This window comes from Chiloscyllium plagiosum, unplaced genomic scaffold, assembly GCF_037043375.1.
Source record: "Chiloscyllium plagiosum isolate Xiang-an unplaced genomic scaffold, Cpla_swu_hap1 HiC_scaffold_37, whole genome shotgun sequence".
NCBI classification, from domain to species: domain Eukaryota; kingdom Metazoa; phylum Chordata; class Chondrichthyes; order Orectolobiformes; family Hemiscylliidae; genus Chiloscyllium; species Chiloscyllium plagiosum.
This window is the reverse complement of record NW_028270175.1, coordinates 8,236,946-8,256,009: the sequence shown is the minus strand read 5'-3', so window position 1 is coordinate 8,256,009 and position 19,064 is coordinate 8,236,946. Positions and strand designations below refer to the sequence as shown.

Here is a 19,064-nt window from a genome sequence, read left to right as displayed (position 1 = left end):
ACAGGCCATTTGGCCCAACAAGGCCACAGTGACCCTCCGAAGAGTAACCCACCCAGACCCATTCCCCAACTACTCTACATTTACCCCTAACTAATGCATCTAACCTACACATCCCTGAACACTAGGGGCAATTTAGCATGGCCAATTCATCTAACCTGCACATCTTTGGACTGTGGGAGGAAACTGGAGAACCCAAAGGAAACTCACACAGACATGGGGAGAATCTGCAAACTCCACACAGACAGTTGCCTGAGGCTGGAATCAAACCCGGGTCTCTAGCGCAGTGAGGCAGCAGTGCTAACCACTGAGCCACCGTACCATGTATCTCCTATTCACAAGCTCAAGAGCAGTTGGAACGTATCAATCCACACTTCCTGCCCAAAGAAAGATTATTCGGTTATTGCCTTGATTTTCCAGCAGATAAACAAGGGCTAACTATCCCTGAACCCACCTTCAGCTGGCTGGCAGAATGCTTGGCCAAAACATTAGGCTTTGTAGAAAACTAAAAACTAATATTCACCCAGACATTTTCGTGACTCAGTGTTAACTACCATTCCCAGTGGTCATTGAGAATTTGGTGATGAGTTGCCTTCTTGAACCACTGCAGTCCGTGTGCTGTAGGTAGACCCACATTCTGCAAAATGCAGGGTTTTTGAGTTCTGACGCTGCACAGTGAAGGAACATCAATATAGTTCCAGGACAGCAGGGTTTGTGGCACTTAAAGGTGAAGTTGAAGGTTGTGTTCCAAATTAACTAGTTAAATTGCAAATTAATTTTTTAAAAAACGAGTTCAGAATCAAAGTGGTTTTATTGCAAACAAGCCTGCAAATTAATCGGCACTTCACTGCCAGAATGGAGTAATTTGCAGGCTGTGGGGAAAGTGCACATCAACAGCTTAGATTAGGAGCCTTTTGTGCCTGCTCTGTCATTTTGATCAGACCTTAACACTGCTTTATTCTACAATTGATATTTATATAAACATCCAGCGCAAAATAGCAGACAATGACACATCCCTCCCAGATCATCTCAATGCCGTCTATGCTCGCTTTGAGCAGAATCTCGGCGGAGAGATAACACTTATTCTGACAAGTCCTAACGAACCTATCCCAACAGCCATTGCCTCAGAGGTCAGGTTAGTTTTCTTTCATGTGAATCCAAGGAAAGCAATGGGACCAGACAGAGTACCAGGTCGTGCACTCAGGGCATGTGCAGATCAACTGGCAGAGGTCTTCTCAGATATCTTCAACCTCTCCCTGCAGCAGGCTACTGTCCCTGCCTGTTTCAGGAGGGCCAACATCATCCCTGTGCCTAAGAAGGCCCATGGAGCATGTCCCAATGACTACCACCCAGTGGCCCTGACTTCATGGTCATGAAGTGCTTTGAAAGGCTGGTCATGGCAGTAATCAACTCCAGCCTCCCCACTACTCTTGACCCACTCCAATTTGCCTATCAGACCAACAGATCCATGTTAGATGCCAGATCACTTGCCCTTCACTCCTCCCTGGAACATCTTGACAGCAAGAACAGCTATGTTAGAATCCTACTCATTGACTACAGTCCAGCTTTCAACACTATTCTCCCCTTGAGACTGATTACTAAACTTAGTGATCTCGGACTAAGCCCCACTCTCTGCAACTGGATCCTCAGTTTCCTGACCCACAGGCAACAATCAGTGAAGATTGGTGACAATATTTCATCCTCACTAACACTCAACACTGGAGCTGTCCGGGGGTGCGTACTCAGTCCCCTACTGTACTCACTGTATACCTATGACTGTGTCACCAAATACCAGACTAATGCCATTTACAAGTCACTGATGACACCACCATAGTTGGTCGAATCTCAGATGACAACAAAATAGACTACAGACGGGAGGTAGAAGACCTGGAAAAATGGTGCACTGAGAACAACCTAGTTCTCTTTACCAACCTCCCATCTATAGAATCCATCTACCAGGCCCGCTGTCAAGGAAAGGCTGCCAGCATTCTGAAAAATCCATCCCACCCTGGCAATGTTTTACTACAACCTCTACCATGGGGGAGAAGGTACAGAAGCCTCAACACATGTACCAGCCGGTTTTGAAACAGTTTCTACCCTACTGTTGTTAGAATACTGAACTCTTCACATTCGCCTGTACCTGTGTTTTTGTTTCTGCTGCTGTTTACCTATTATTTACTTATCTATGTTACTTATCTCTGATCTGTCTGTATTGCTCGCAAGATGAAAGTTTTTCACTGTGTACCAGTACACCTGACAATAAACTCAATTCAATTCAATCCTTGAAGTCCCAAAATATCTCACAGGAGTCCTTTCCAAATGTGACGCTAAGCCACTGGAGGAGGCTTTGCAACACACTAGCAAAATCTTTACCAAAGAAGTTTGTTTTAAGCTACATTTCCAAAAGAAGAGACAGAGAGTGTGAGAGAGTGCAGAAAGGTTAAGGAAGAGAATTCAATTCTCTCATAAAATATTGACTCTCTACTTACCCTACTCACCGGTTAGGAAATAAATAAATACAGAATGAAAATCGCTCTTGTACTTCTGATGACATTCCAATTACTAGTTACTCAAGAAGCTACCAGATTCCAGGCATAACATGCTGTACTCATAATCACATTGCCAGTGGCTATTTTAACAACAGTTGCAAGATTTAGTAATTAAGCACAGAGAAAATGTTGGGCTACAGCAAAAACTGATCTTTTAAAGTCCACAATAGGAGTTGAGTGGCTTGAAATATTCTGGAATCTGATGCTATCCCCAGAATTATAGAGTGCTTCCACCTAATTGTTGTCCACCGTTTATCTAACATTTGCCTGTTTGGACAGGAGGATGAACATTTGGCTGCGTTACACACCTGGTAATATACTCAAATAGAACACAAATCGCAGAAACTTACAGCTCAAAATGAGACAGCCATTCAGCCCTTCAGCTCATACTGGATCTTTGAGACACTTGACATAGTTAGGCCTCGTGAGTTTATCCATAACCTTAACAGCTCCTTGTCTAGAATGTGCACTCCTTGCCCTTTTGGGGAATGGTTACCTCAGAGGGTGGGTACCTGGTTAGGTGCCCAGCCAAAGGAGTCACAGTGTTTAATGGAGGAGGGAGGAAGGTTTGTTCTAAGGCAAGCCACGGTTCATCCAGTTCACTGATTGAAAATGCTCTGCTCTACCCTTGGCTTTGAACAAGGACAAAGACCAGGCCCTTTGGCCCACTAAGACTGTGCCAACACAACACAGTTCTAAACGGAAAACCTTTTCCCTTAATTCTCAATTCCATCCCTATTCATGTATCTGTCAACATTCCTTTTAAATGCTGCTACAGTATCTGCCTCCACCAGCTCCTCTGGCAGCGCATTCCAGGCACTTCCCACCCTCTGTTGTAAAAGACTTGCCTCTCATCTCCTTTAAACATACTCTCTGTTAATTCAAACCCAAGCTCCCAGAGTTGACATTTCTACCCTGGGGAAATTGAAAAAAAGACTCTGACTATCCATTCTGTCCATCCCTCTCATAATTTTGTAAACTTCTATCATCCTTCAAAGTTCAAGTGAAAACAAACCAAGTTTGCCCAATCTCTTCTCATAGCTGATACCCTCCAAACAGGTGACGACCTGGTAAACCGTTCCTGTACCTTCTCCAAAGCCTCTCCATCCTTCCTATAGTGTGGCAACCAAAACTGTACAACCAACTGAGGCCTAACTAAAGTTCTATGCAGTTGAACAGTGACTTGTCAGTTTTTATACTGTGTGTCCTGATTGATGAAGGCAAGCATGCCATATGTCTTCTTGGCCACTGTATCCACTTTCAGGGAATTGTGAGTCTACATGCCTAGCTCACTCTGTCTGTTGATACTACTAAGGGTTCTGCCATTTACTTCCCTCCTGCATTAGATCTTCAAATATACACCGATAAAGTATTTACTCATGTTAAAGAAATGTATTCCCTTCCGTACTAAACCACTCAATGCCCAACAAGATATACGTCTTGGAAGGAGTGTTAACCAAGACTTGATTGAGCATACATGGATCCATACAGATGGCAAATTCATTTGACAAAATAAAATAAAAAAATTATAGATTCCTAGATTCTAATGACCTGAAGGGACATGGGAAAAGTGCAAGAAAATGGCGTTGAAGAAGGAGACCAGTCAGAATTTAGAACGGTGAAGCAGGTTTGAAGTGTTGAAAGGATTTTCCCAGGCACCTATGGTGTGGCAAAGAGCATGTCACAGGTTCTAAGGTAATAGGTCCATTCCTTCCACAAATTACACATGGACTGCAGCCAATCTAGGCACCAGCTCACCATCTCTTTCACAAGGGCAATGAGCAGTGGGTAATAAATGTTGGCCTCACCAGCGATGCTCATCTCGAATGAACAAATGAAAAACATTAGAGAAAGCAACTGAACATATACCTGTATAAAAGGAGAAAGTGTGGACTGCAGATGCTGGAGATCAGAGTCAAGAGTGTGGTGCTGGAAAAGCTCATCAGGTCAGGCAGCATCTGTGCAGAGAAATCAGAGTTAACCTTTTTAGGTCCGGTGACCCTTCCTCAGAATGGAGGAAGTTCTGAGGAAGGGTCACACGACCCAAAACGTTAACTTTGGTTTCTCTTCACAGGTGCTGCCAGACCCGATGAGCTTTTCCGGGAGAAAATGAGGACTGCGGATGCTGGAGATCAGAGTCAAGAGTGTGGTGCTGGAAAAGCACAGCAGGTCAGGCAGCATCTGAGAAGCGGGAGGGTCAACATTTCGAGTATAAGGGCTGATGAAGAGCAGCACAGAAGAATAGCACAGGATGAGAAAAATGTCACATGCCTGGTGTGTAGTGGTAATGGCACAGAGGCTGAGGTTAATGCTCTAAGGATACAGGTTCAAATCCTGCAGCAGTTGGTGGAATGTTAACTCAATCAACCCTTGGTAGCCATGTCACTAATGACTTTGAGGGAAGGAAATTTTATATCTTCAGCAGACCTGGCCTACATGGGACTGCGGATCCACACACACAGAGCCATGTGCCCTCCAAATTGGCCTGGTCAAATCATGCAGTTGTACCAAATACGACAGATATGCCGCACCATCACCTTTTCAGGGGCAATTAGGGACAGGGCGACAAATGATGGCCTTGCCTGTGATGTTCAGCTCTCACTGGGTGGGTAGGGGTCGAGGCACCAGGAACAGAGCAGAAAATGACTCATAATCATTGTTAGTATGGAAAGATATTTTATATTGCGGTAATTGTAGAGACAACAAGGAAATAAGAATGCTCTACAGCCATGCTTTGTTTCATCTCGTGGGAGAGAATACCTCTCAGGATTATCCATGATGCTGATTTTTTTAAAAAAAGTCTAAGAATGAATCTGCCACTGCCTTTGAACTGTTTCATAAATGTTTAAGAGGGCAGGCAAGTATCTAAAGCAAAAACCAAAAGAATTGCTGATGCTGTAAGTCAGGAACAAAAACCCAAAGTTGCTGGAAAAGCTCATCAGGTCAGGCAGCATCTGTGCAGAGAAATCAGAGTTAACCTTTTTAGGTCCGGTGACCCTTCCTCAGAATGGAGGAAGTTCTGAGGAAGGGTCACACGATCCGAAACGTTAACTTTGGTTTCTCTTCACAGGTGCTGCCAGACCCGATGAGCTTTTCCGGGAGAAAGCGGATGCTGGAGATCAGAGTCAAAAAGTGCGTCGCTGGAAAAACACAGCCGGTCAGGCAGCATCCGAGCAGCAGGAGAGTCGATGTTTCTGGCATAAGCCCTTCATCAGAAAGCTTTTGATGGCCATTCTCCTTGTGCCAAACAGGTCTCCTTGTGCCAAATTCTGCTTGGCAACAAGTGGCTTTGTTTTTCATCAGGAAGAGCTGACGCTTGAAGTGTCGACTCTACTGTTCCCCGGATGCTGTCTGACTGGCTGTGCTTTCCCAGTGCCAAACTTTTCAACTGCTGAGCTTTTCCAGCAACCTCTGTTTTTGTTCACGTATCTAAAGCAACTAGTCTTCGGCACCAAATCCATGAATAATGAAGGCGAGACCACACTGGGAAAGCAAAAAAAAAGGATCAGATGGTCTCATGTCACTAAACTAATGTGCCAACACCATCCTTGTGGCCTAGAGAAGGGTTGGTAGGGGGTGGGTGGGGGGAGGGGAGGTTTAACATAATGGCTTTGAATTAAACACTCCCAGTACAAATTCTATTTATAGTGCGTCCCACAGGCATGCGAATCAGTTTGCCTCCCCCTTTGACTGGCTGGGAGCCTCAGCATGAACGCGGCATTGTTCACCAAGCCACAGGGAAGGATTATCAGGGAGATGTTGCTGCAATCTTTCAGACGCGAAAAGAAAGGATTAACACGTTGTGGGTAAAATTTGAAAATAAAATGCTTTACATTAGCTTTGCTTTAATCAGGTCATTCTTCACTTTAAAGGAAAAGGGGAAATCTAATATGGAATGTGCCTAATTCTGTCTAAGCCTTGAGGATTAGATTAGAAATTGTAAATAACTGGCATGGGACAGGGACAAATACACTTTCAGGGACACATGACAACTCAGATGGTTTAAAGGGACACTACTGCGACAGACAGTCTTTGTTTCCTAGTCCTGGCATTTGGGTCGTAATGTTTTAATTCACACAGAGTGAGATTCAATGGAAAAGTTTTAGTTCACAGAGAAAGTCATTTAATGGACTAAACTGGAAGGATACCATGGTTATGACGGAGAGAAGGGAGGTGGTGTGTGGAAGAGGAGGGGGGGATAAAAAGAGGTGAGATCCAGTTTGTCTGCCCTCAGTTATTTCAGCTGAGTCAGCATTTCTATCAATAATTGGTTAGTTCAACCAGCGGCAGTAATTATCGCCATTTTGTTTCAGTGCAACCACTGTGGCACGGTGGCTTAGTGATTAGCACTGTTGCCTTACAGCACCAGGGACCCAGATTCAATTCCAGCCTTGGGTGACTGTGTGTGACTGCATGGGTTTCCTCCAGGCCTCTGGTTTCCACCCACAGTCCAAACATGTGCAGCTTAGGTGAACTGGCCATGCCCATAGTGTCCAGGGATGTGGAGGTTAGGTGCATTAGTCAGGGGAAATATAGAGTAATGGAGTCTGTCTGGGTGGGTTACTCTTCGGAGAGCCGGTGTGGACTTGTTGGGCCGAAGGACCCGTTTCCACACTGTAGGAATTTTATGACCCACGTGCTTGGAACAGTGTGCTGAAAAAAAAACCTCTGCAGCTATCCAAGAGGCAAATTGAGGAGGAATAGAGGAAGGTGAAGAGAACTGTTGCTTACTCACACTTAGTGACCCCTAGAGGTTCAGGTGGTTCCTCTGGCCTAAGCACCATCATTTCAGAGCATGCTTCATGGGTGAAGCCCGTGCCCACCAGGACCTTCAGGTCCCTATCAGCAAGGCAGTGTGCCAAGTTCCCTCTGTCTGGGGGAAATTGATATGAACTGCACAGAGCAGCTGCACACTGCCAGGGATTGAGCAGGAGCACAGTTAGGATCTAAAGAGGGAGTCGATGTCTGGGATCCTGGAAACAGCCACAGTGCATGATACTTCTACTGGTGGTGGAATGGGAGAACGCACTGAGGTTTGGGGCGGCACGGTAGCTCAGTGGTTAGCACTGCTGCCTCACAGTACCAGGGTCCTGGGTTCGATTCCAACCTCAGGTGACTGTCTGTATGGAGTTTGCACATTCTCCTGGTGTCTGCGTGGGTTTCCTTCGGGTGCTCCGGTTTCCTCACACAGTCCAAAGATGTGCAGGACAGGTGAATTAGCCATGCTTATTTGTCAATTAGGTTCATTAGTTAGAGGGGAAAAGGTGTTTGGGTGGGTTACTCTTCGGAGGGTCGGTGTGTACCTGTTGGACCGAAGGGCCTGTTTCCACACTGTAGGGAATCTAATCTAATCTTTGCTCTGGACACCCTTACAAGTTGCATCCACTTGTTCCTCCTCTCCCACTGTCAACAGCATAAAACCCATCAGAGGTGTGTGGGGCATAGGTAATGAGGTGAGCTTAGGTAGAAGAGACGGAGAAAACATACCTGGCCCGTATGGACAAACTCTCCATTAAAATCATCAAAAATGACAAAGCCATTCATTCATTCATGGGATGTGGGCATCACTGGCTACACCAGCATTTATTGCCCATCCCTAATTGCTCAGAGGGCAGTTGAGTCAACCACATTGCTGTGAGTCTGGAGTCACATGGAGGCATGGCCAGGTAAAGATGGCAGTTTTCTTCCCTAAAGGACAGGAGTGAATCAAATGGGTTTTTTCTGACAAGGCTCAGCCCTAAGTTTTGATATAGAAGGGTAATTTCTCTGGATTTGAATCACTGTAATATTACGGTGATGGACAGTTTGTTTTGCTGTGTGTTTTAAGATCTTTCGACATGAGTTCCATATTTAGCTAGCTTGATTTAAGACCATAAGACCATAAGACATAGGAGTGGAAGTAAGGCCATTCGGCCCATCGAGTCCACTCCGCCATTCAATCATTTTGTGTAAAAACCTTCTGGTTTACTGTTAAAGGAAACTTCGGGGTATGTTAGTGGCTGCTGGGCTCTCCGGCCTCTCAGTTACATTCTCAGTGGATTGATATTTATGGGGATGAATTAGATTTTTTTGCATCAGTCTCTTCAAGCATTTTTATATGGAGAAGGGGAAACAAATGTATTCTGAATCAGTCAGTTCCCTCTGTCTAATTGATCATTCCACATCATTGCTGTTTGTCAATTCTGAAAGGCTACAGCATTGAAGGGTATAGGCTTCAGTGGAACAAACCACTATCTCCTATTCACACCCACTTTACATCTCTATCATTCCTTTACCATTCCCTTTTGTCTTTTGCTCTGGGCCCCCTTACAATCTGCATCCATTCATTCCTCCTCCCCCACTGTCAACAGCATAACACCCATCATTTTCCACCCTTTCAGTCCTGAAGAAGTCATACCAGACTCAAGCCATTACCTCAGATTTTCTCTCTCTTTCTCTCTCCAGATTCTGCCAGACATGCTGAGTTTCTCCGTTTTGACTAAAGCATTAGTTTTGGTTCCAAATACATAACTGATGGCTTTTGAGAGTCACTGATTTATCCCAAATTAATCTGTGGCACAGGCCTAACTCTTAAACACACAGGTGCCAACATCACTTTCATAAACAGAAATCTTGCTTGGATCTTGATGAATGCTGTGGGTGGCAACTATTAAATATTTACCCTGTCCACCTTTCCCAGTCTGGCCTATATGTGACTCCAGATCCACAGCAATGCAGCTGGCTTTTCAGTTTCAATTTTCTCTTTTTAATAAAGATCTGAAATGGTTCAATTTGAAATTAAATTAATTCTTTGAGAGAAAAATAAAACATTTTATTTAATAGCAATAAAGATACTTGACTCTTAACTGTCCTCCGTGCATCTGCATGGGTTTCCTCAGGGTGCTCAGGTTTCCTCCCACAGTCCAAAGATGTGCAGGTCAGGTGGATTGGCCATGCTAAATTGCCCACAGTGCCTGGGGCTGTGCAAGTTAGGTGGGTTAGTCATGGGGAATGGCAGGGTTACAGGGATAGTGTAGGGGGCTAGGGTCTGGGTGGGATCCTCTTCAGAGGGTCGGTATGGACTTGATGGACTCAGCAGCCTGCTTCCACACTGTAGGGATTCTACTCTGCTATGAATTAGGAATGGGCAATAAATGCTGGCGTAGCCAGCAACGTCCACATCTGGTAAATGAATAAAAATAAACTGTGCCTTCCCTGAAATCCCCTATACTCCTTTACAGGAGCAAAATCATGTTTGCTTCTGCTTCCAAGCTCTCCTCCAAAATTGCCCTGAGACAACTATCAGCCTCTCACCTTTCGATGCTAAATCAATCCTCAATTATTCTAAACCAAAATAAAATCTTTGTCTACATTTCAGTGAATGACCACCATGTTAAACATTAAAAAAAAACAAAATCTAGCAAGCTTGTTTCATCCCGGGATCTGCCTGATGGGATCATAACAGCATAATGATTACAGTCACAATATACAAACATCCCAAAAATGTGACACTTCACATGAGATTACCCAAATGCCAGTTAAAGCCATTACCCAAGCGCCAGTTAAAACTCTTGTACACATTATTTTTATCATTCCAAACCCAATCACCAAAATTTTTTCTCACAATATCCTGTAACTGTCACAGGGAGACTGAAAAGTGTAGACCTTCAAATAGAAGCAGCAGGATATTGGTACTGCCTGTCAAGCAATAATCAGGCTTGTAGAGATTCTTCAGGCCTCATTTGAGTGAGCCCTGTCTCTGCCTGCAGTATCAGGGATGGACAAAGTTAAAACTCACACAACACTAGGTTATAGTCCAACAGGTTTATCTGGAAGCACTAGCTTTCCGAGCTCTGCTCCTTCATCGGATAACTAGTGAAGGAACAGTGCGCTGAAAGCTGGTGCTTCCAAACCTATTGGACCATAACTTGGTGTCATGTGATTTTTAACTCTGTTACACATGGACTAAGCAACAATGCTGAATAAACATTGAACTGAACAGCAGATTCGCATTACAGAGCTCTCCTGAGGCTGTTCTGAGGCATTCCTCAAAATGTTTCAGATTGAATTGGATTAGTTTTATTGTTGCAGCGAAAAGTTTACAAGGCACCACCTTAGGTACAAGGTACTAGATTCTTCAGTACAAGTTCTTAGGGGAAAAAAAATTAAAGAAATAAAATGTCAAGCATTACAGATCACAGGAATAAGTTAGAAAATAGAAAAATGAAGAAAAGTTCAGCCCAACAGTCCTTCCAACCCAGTCCATGGTGGCATCTCATCTCCAGTCCGTGCCAGGCTTCACCTGGAGGCTGGGATGCCGCTCTAGAATCACCTCAAGGCCAGGTTTTTTTTGGGAGGCGGGGGTGCTTGCGAACACCTATAATCTTACAGGACAGGAGGCCATTTGATCCACTCCGATTGTACAAGTCCCTGAAGAATTTGTTTAATTAATCCCCTTCGCCATACCTATCCCACCTCTACAATTTTCCTCATTCCTTTTACTTTGCAAATTATTCAGTTTGTTGGTAGCATCCTTTATGACAGTGGTACTACAGACCATAACTCTTTGCATTATAAACTTCTCATTTTCCCCTTGAATCCATTGCCAATTGTTTTAAAATTTATAATGCAATTATCTTATTCATTAGATCCTTACCTGCAGATATTCTTGAACTTTATTTAGAAGTCACTCGCTGTTTGACTGAACTCTGCTGTCAACCAGCAGGGTACGTAATTGAGATTGTAACTTGTTGGAATAATTACCGGTGTCGCCTCTCCTTAAAACTTATGGTGTAGCCTCAGTATACCCCAACAATATCTCACTTTCCTCCTGCCCAAGACAGTCTTCCTGTGCAGGGCAAAGGAGTTCTGGATAGAACAAAGTTTCCTCTCAAATCCAGGTATGAAAACAAAGTACATAATTGCAAATAACTTCAAATCTTATACAAATGTTTAACTGAAACAAAACAAAACATGCAAATGCAAGATATCAATTTAGGAAAAACTTCAATTAAGAATGCACGAGACACATCCACTCACCAAACCAGCACCCAGGAAAAGTACCAAAATATTGACTGAAACAGGAATTAAAACCTTGGGAAAGAAAATTTAGAAATTATGTGTGTAGATCGTTGAAGGTAACAGGATAGTGGAGAGAGAAGCAGGTCAAAAATGCAGTGTCCCTGGCTTTGTTCATAGGGGTATAGAGTATAAGAACAACGAGATGACATTGAACTTGTGCAAGATACTGTTTAGACTTCAGCTAGTGTACAGTGCAGAGTTCTGGGTGCCTCATTTTAGCAAAGATGTGAACACACTGAGTGAGTGCAGAAGTGATTCACAAGAATGGTTCCGGGAATGAGAAACGTCAATAATGAGGATAGATTGAAGACATTGGAACTGTTCTCCTTGAAGAGAAGGTGACAGAGATCTGATAGTGGATTACAAAACCATAAGCGGGCTGGACAGGGTAAATAGGGGGAAGTTGCTCCCACTCAAAGGAAGAAGAACAAGAGGGTGTGGATTAGAAGTGATGTTCAAAGGAAGCAATGGTGAGGTGAAAAAAACTATTCATTCTGAAAGTGGTTTGGGTATGGAAGGCACTGCCTGGAAGGAGGCAGACTCAACGATGGCATTCAAGAGAGTATTTGGAGAGAAATAATGTGGAAAAAGACAGGAGATTGACAAGAAATGATGTTGCTTTTATAAAGAGACAGTGCAGGCATTACGGGCTGAATGGCTTCCTGCACTGTACCTTTTTACACAATCGTTAAGTGGATTGGAGACCAACCAGCAAACATTTCTGAAGCAGCTGATAATAGTTGATATATATCACCTTTAGGTGGTTGGTTGGTAAGCCTTCTAGGCTCTAGAGTCTCCTGTGACACAGTGATAGTGTCCCTACCTCTGAAGCAGAAGATCTGGGTTCAAATCCCACCTTCTCCTGAGACGTCTCATCGTATTGCTGAAAAAGGTAAGTTACAAATCTCTCTAGTTAGGCTCTCATTTCTCCCAAATTAATTGCATAACTGAGCTTCTATCAGTAGCTGGGACAAGAAATTCAAATCTTCACAAACTCTGATCTTTAGAAGTCAGATCTGCCTGTGTCTCCGCACAGTGCTATAGCAAAACCTCCCCTTACCGCTTTGTAGATGTGCTTCTTAATGAGGATGTAAAGAGTTGGCAGGGTGATGTAAGCTATAAATTCCCAAATTTTGCCTGTTAGCAGCATCCACAAGACGTGATCTTCTGCCTGGATACTGACCCAGCACCAGCCCACTGACACGTCTGATGCATCGTAGCCGATCTTCTGCAGGCTGACAGCAGCCACAGTGATGAGGAGAGGCACGAGCCAACTGCAAAACAAAGAGATTGTCTTTCATTAGTAACGCCGGCAAATCCTTTCTTCAACTCATTCACTGGCTTAAGAGATAGTACAACAATAACCTAATAATCCATGGTGAGAGGAGGGCCCAGCACTGATGTGGGGCAAGACATGATCTGGACTGCACTGAATTAACCAGCACAACACAGACAGTCCTGTCTGTTGTTTGAAAGGAGAGGTTTTATGAGATACGGCATACTTGCACTGTTATGGAACACATCAACATGGTAGTAACTCCCGGCAAATATCCAGATAACAAGCCAGACTTTTAGCATAATTCTTGCAGTTCCAGGAATACATTTTTCGGGAGGAATTCTTTATTAGTTTGCAAAACACAGCTGACTCAAACCAGAACGTGTATACTGCTTGCTGTACACCTTATTACACTCTAGCAGGTAGAGGTGGCCTAATGCTATTATTGCTAAAACAGTCCAGAGACCCAGCTAATGTTCTGAAAAGGCAGGTTAAAATCCTGCTGTAGCAGATGGTGGAATCAGAATTCAATAAAAGTCTCCAGTCAAGAGTTCAATATTGACTTTCAGGGAAAACCCATCTGGCTCCCTTCAGTGAAGGAAACTGCCAACTCTGTGTGGTCTGGCTTACACGTGACTCCAGACCCAGCCATTTGGTAAATTCTTAAGTGCCCTTTGGCTGACTAATGGGAATAGATTTATTTAGGATATCTGCGTTTGGACAATTAGGAATGGGGGATAAATGCTAGCCCAGCCAAATCCCTCTGAAGGAATAAAGGAAACTGAGCAAGCAGGGTTAGCTTACACAATAAACATTTAAGCCATTTTCTAAAAATACTGCTGAATTAACTCCAAGGCAGCTGGTTTCAAGTCACCCTTTACTTACACATGCATAGCACATGATTGACCTAGCTAGCTCAGAGCAGAACCCCTGACATTCCTGTTTACATCTGTCAGCCAGGGCTCCCTGATGGGACCAGCTTAACAGCCCCAGTCAGAGAACTCATTCTAGGAGGACCACCTGGCTGACCTCATTACAATCACTACAGCTGCAAGTGTTGAGAGAAGGCACGCACACAGCGCACGGACAGAAAGTGGACTTATTTGTAAAATTGTCACAATCCCACTGGACTGGAGCTCCTCTCATTAGACAGAGATGACTAATGAGTCACCAAATCTCTGCAGAGGGGAGTAAAGACTGAGCATTTTGAGTTTGAATACAAGGATGTTGTCAGGGTTGAGGGGTTTGGAATTCCAAAACTAGAGGGCATAGGTTTAGGGTGCGAGGGGAAAGATTTAAAAGGGACCTAAGGAGCAACTTTTTCCACAGAGGGTGGTGTGTGCATGGAATGAGCTGCCAGAGGAGGTGGTGGATGCTGGTACAATTACAACATTTAAAAGGCATCTGGATGGGTATATGAATAGGAAAGGTTTAGAGGTATATGGGCCAAATGCTGGCAAATGGGATTAGATTTATTTAGGATGGTCAGCGTGGATGAGCTGGACTGAAGGCTCCATTCCTATGCTGTACATCTCTATGATTCACAGAAACCTACTCACTTGTCCTGTATGAGAGTCAGGAAAGGCTTGAAATGTTTAATGAATAATCGACAAATTCTACTTCGAGACCTCGAAAATGGAAAAATCTGATCCCTGAGTGTTGCTGGTACCAGCTACTGAAGCAAAGAACAACTCATTTAACAACATGTGAAAATTTGTGAAATTTCTACAAACAAAACCTTACAAGTGGGATTGGGTATAAGTGTGGCTCAGTTGTGAATTGAATACCATGTGCATCACAGAACGAAATAAGAAATAATTCATGTAGCACTAATCGAGATCCACAGCAAATGAAGTACCAGTGCAGTCAATGTTGTAATGTAGGAATTAAAGCGGTCAATTACAACACCCCAAATTCCTACATACCATCACATTATTAATAACTAAATGAGCCGTTTCTGAGATGCTGGTTTAGGGTTAAATATTGCCCATGCAACTGAGAAAATACCCTACAGCAATCTGGTGCATTCCACTCTGGCCAGATTGCGTTCGGAATGTTGTGAGCAGTTTTGGGCTCCGTATCGAAGGAAGGATGTGTTGGTGTTGGAGGAAGTCCAGAGGAGGTTTACAAGACTACTCCCGGGGTTGAAGGGCTTTTCGTATGAGGAGTGGATAAGGACTCTGGGTCTGTACTCAATGGAGTTTAGAAAGACGAGGTTGGGGGCGATCTGATTGAAACTTACAGAATTATGAGAATCCTGGATAAAGTGGACACGGAGAAGATGTTTCTACTAGTACTGTAGGAGAGATTAGGACCCAGGGGCATAGCCTCAGAGTGAAGAGATGACCCTTTTGAACTGAGACGAGGAGGAATTTCTTCAGCCAGAGGTTGGCGAATCTCTGGTTGTGGCAGAAGAGTGTGTGTATTTAAGACAGATTGTTGGTTCTTGATGGGTAAGGGGATCAAGAGTTAGAGGGAGAAGGGAGGAGAGTAGGGTTGGGAAACATATCAGCCGTGATGGAATAGTAGAGGAAACTCGATGGACCAAATAGTTTCATAGTGCTCCTCTATCTTATGTGATAGGACCCATACCTGAAGCAGACCAGGCTTCAGTTTAACATCTCACCCAAGACACCATCCTACCTCCTTCAGTAATAACTGATGGTGTCAGCTAATAACTCAAGTCTCTGATTCGAGTATCACTACAATCACTGTCCTTTGAGTCAGTCAACACAACAAGTGGCCAGAGCATTGACAGCTGCAGGAGTCAGGGAGTGGGGGCAATTATTCAGGGCTCATGTTAGTTATCCCTGGCCCTACCGGGAACCAGGTGGTGTGGCTGAGAGGAGAGGATGGGTTGGGATTTGGTATAGCTGCAATGCCTCACCTACTTGTTGGCAAGAGCTCAATTGACAGCGGGGAAGGGTGTTCCTGTTGGTGGCGTGTTTGGGCAGGAGAGTCTGATTACTGCAAGTTCTCCAGAGTCAGGCTGGTTACCGCGTTCTGCAGTGTATCTGCTCTTCATTGGAACGTGTGTGTGTCTCTGTCTATCTCTCTCTGTGTGTTGTGGGGTGGAGGGGGCAATGCAGTGTATGGAGACAAGGGAGTGTGCAAGAAATCAACACTTCCCTATCATTGAATTGGCTACATTAGTTTAAAAAGAGGTGGGTCATGTAACAGTGATCAAAACTAGGAGCAATGATTTGGAATGTGGTGATCGAAATCAACATATTGGAGGAGTTGGTACAATACCTAACCATCATAAATTTTGTTTGAGAAAATGACCACCTCTCCCAAAGTTTAATGGGACAGAAAAGGAGGCCAGGGTGCAATCGGTGCACTGAAATGAACAGAAAATGCCCAGAAGCTTCCAGCACTGACAATTCACCCTAGCCCGAACCAGCATCTTCACAGAATAAACTCTCACAGGAAGTCATCCTCACTTTCGAAATGTGCGCTTTTTAAAATTGAATTCTCACCTGAACCTCAGTCTTCCAAACAACTTTAGTAATCTGCAAAGATGCAGATTAATTGTAACCTCTATTGTTCAAAGTACTTTAACTCCTTCCTCCAATTTCTCTCTTACTTAGGCTATATAATGGAGTTCCTTGCCACAGTGGCTATTCTCTATAGTCAAGATGATGAATATCACCAGCTATTCGACAATGCAAGGTTCACCATGAAGGCTAACACTCCCTCTTGAACCTGGGAGAAAAAGTGAGGACTGCAGATGCTGGAGATCAGAGTTGAAGAGTGTGGTGATGGAAAACACAGCCAATCAGGCAGAATCCAAGGACCAGGAGAATCAACGTTTTGAGCATAATTCCTGATGATAAAGAGCTTATGTTCAAAACATTGGTTCTCTTGCTCCTCGGATGCTGCCTGACCTTCTGCGTTTTTCCAGCACCACACTCTCCCTTTTGAACCTGCCTGCTTTACTGTACAAAACTAGAGATATAAAACCTGATATATTTTTTCCCTTCCTCCAGGCGATGGAAGTAAGCTTTCATTGACTCAGCAGAGGTTAGTCACAAAGCAGACATTCAAGCTGAAAACTTCAGAGTGCGGTGAATCACCAAACATTACAAAACTTCCATCTTCCCAATTACTTTTTATTCATTTCATTGACAGCTGAACCTCCAAAATATACAACTTTGGTATTACATTAACTTCTTTTTATGACAACTGAAAGAGGTAGAGACTGGAGTTTAAAAATCAATAATAAAATGATACAACCTAGAGAAATTCTTACAATAAGCGAGCCTTTCAATAATAGGTTATTGAGGTTGGACTTTCAAACTCTAGTCAAATGAGATAATCTAGAGCAACCAATTTCCAGTTTCACATCCAACTTCCCAATTTTAAAAAAAATGGTATGAATATAAAGTGCAATGTTTGCCAGATTTGTTTTAAGGTGAGAATTGCTGACAACACAAAGTGACAGACAAAGCCACATTAGTCTTAGCAGACTATAGGGCTGTGCTCTCACTAAAGAGAGATGATTGGTGGTGGTTTAACCTGGGGGTTCACCATACCTCTGGTGAGGGGTGAGGTTGAGAAGGAGAGTCCTTCATGGTAACCCCAGCCAGTGTGGGACTGATCCCACGCTGTTGGCATCACTCGGCAATGTGCATTTGCTCAGCTCAGAGTCAGCATCAGTCTAACTCGAACTGGAGCCTCCATCTCTTCCCCCCTTCACCACCACACACCCAATCTCCCCTCAGGTTGCAGTCCAAGTCAGTTCAGTGAGGCAAACCCAACACAATCTGACAGGCTGCAGTCTAACTTCGAACCAGGAGATCCCAACACCAGAGCCCCCCTCCCCACACAGACAGCAGCCTAACCCAGTCAAGTGAGCCAACCTCAACATTGTCAAACAACAGCCTAACCCGCAGCTGGCAAATCCCTAACTTCACCTCAGTTTCAGTTCCCATTCATTATGGCAGCCTAGGGAGGGGGAGGTGGCAGGGGAGAGTGGGAATGGCAGAGAAGACACTGTGGTGGAGGGGGGGGGGGGGTGACAAGGGAGATATAGTGGGGGGTGGCAGCAGTGATATGGGGGGGGTGAAGAGGTGTAAGAGACGACATATGGGGGGATTGGGAGATATGGGGAATGGGGGAAGGGGAGGTGGGGAACAAATTCATTTTGAAAATATCCAACAAAAGCATAAACACGAACTCCCCAAGAGTCCAGCCTTACCTCACAGCGTGAAACCAGAGTACCAGGCTATCAGCGAGAGCCCGCTCCGACCTGACCAGCAGCAGGTACAGGTAGACTGCGATCGCCACTGTCCAGAAGAAGGAGCTGGTGTTGGCGAAGGTGGACACGGCTCCCTGCAGCACACAGTCCCAGGTGGAGCTCTGGAAATCCCGCAGCACCCCATAGCAATAGGAGGCGGCCGACAGCAGGTCAGCGAGGGAGAGGTAGACCAGGAGCTGGCGAGCTCTGGTCCTGAGCTCTGGCCACCAGCAGTGAGTGCCAATAATCAGCAAGGAACCCAGGCAGGAGCTACAACAGGACAGCACAATGACAACCTTCTCATACGTGTAAACCTCTGTCTGGGGCACAGTCAGCATATTTGCAAAACCAGGGACTCAAATTGCATCCAGCACTTTGCAAAAAAGTATATCTTTTCGGTTTAAAAAGAAGCAGCGCTGATTAGCCACTAGTTACAAGGACAGCCAGTTCCATTCAAGTTGGTTTAAATACTTCACTCGTCATGTGGCTGTTTGTTCAAACTTTCTCCAATTCTTCCTCAGATTACATGTTGTTTTATCCCAGCATTCAGGAAGCAGATTCCCAGCCTGAGATATTGCTTCTTGCCGCTTTCGTGCATTCGTTCCCAACCTCCAGTTCAGTAAACATCATGTGAGAGCAACGCACTCATTTGGGAATCCCTTCCCTTCTCATTCCAGCTGGCTGCCAAACAGAGACCTGTCTCTCAATGTACGCACGCACACACACCAACCAACCAACCCTTCACTTAAAGGCACAGCGACCACTTCAGTGCCACACATCACCAAAAAAAGAGATAGACTTGCTTTTTATACTCATTCACAAACCCCAGCAGGTCGCCCAATGCAACACCTTCAAAGAAGCAGGTCAGAAGTCACACCACACCAGGTTATAGTACAACAGGTTTATTTAAATTCACAAGCTCTCGAGCGCTGCTCCTTCATCA

General features: G+C 44.4%; 1 protein-coding gene across 1 annotated transcript in view; it reads right to left on the bottom strand.

The window, feature by feature from the left end:
- Window positions 1–18,742, bottom strand: part of gpr157 (G protein-coupled receptor 157) — a 28,330-nt gene extending 9,588 nt beyond the window's left edge. Inside the window, 2 exon segments of the mRNA XM_043676171.2 lie at window positions 12,667–12,880; window positions 18,083–18,742. Of these exon segments, the coding sequence (XP_043532106.2) occupies window positions 12,667–12,880; window positions 18,083–18,459 (591 nt within the window). The 5' untranslated portion in view covers window positions 18,460–18,742.
- Window positions 18,743–19,064: the final 322 nt, after the last annotated feature.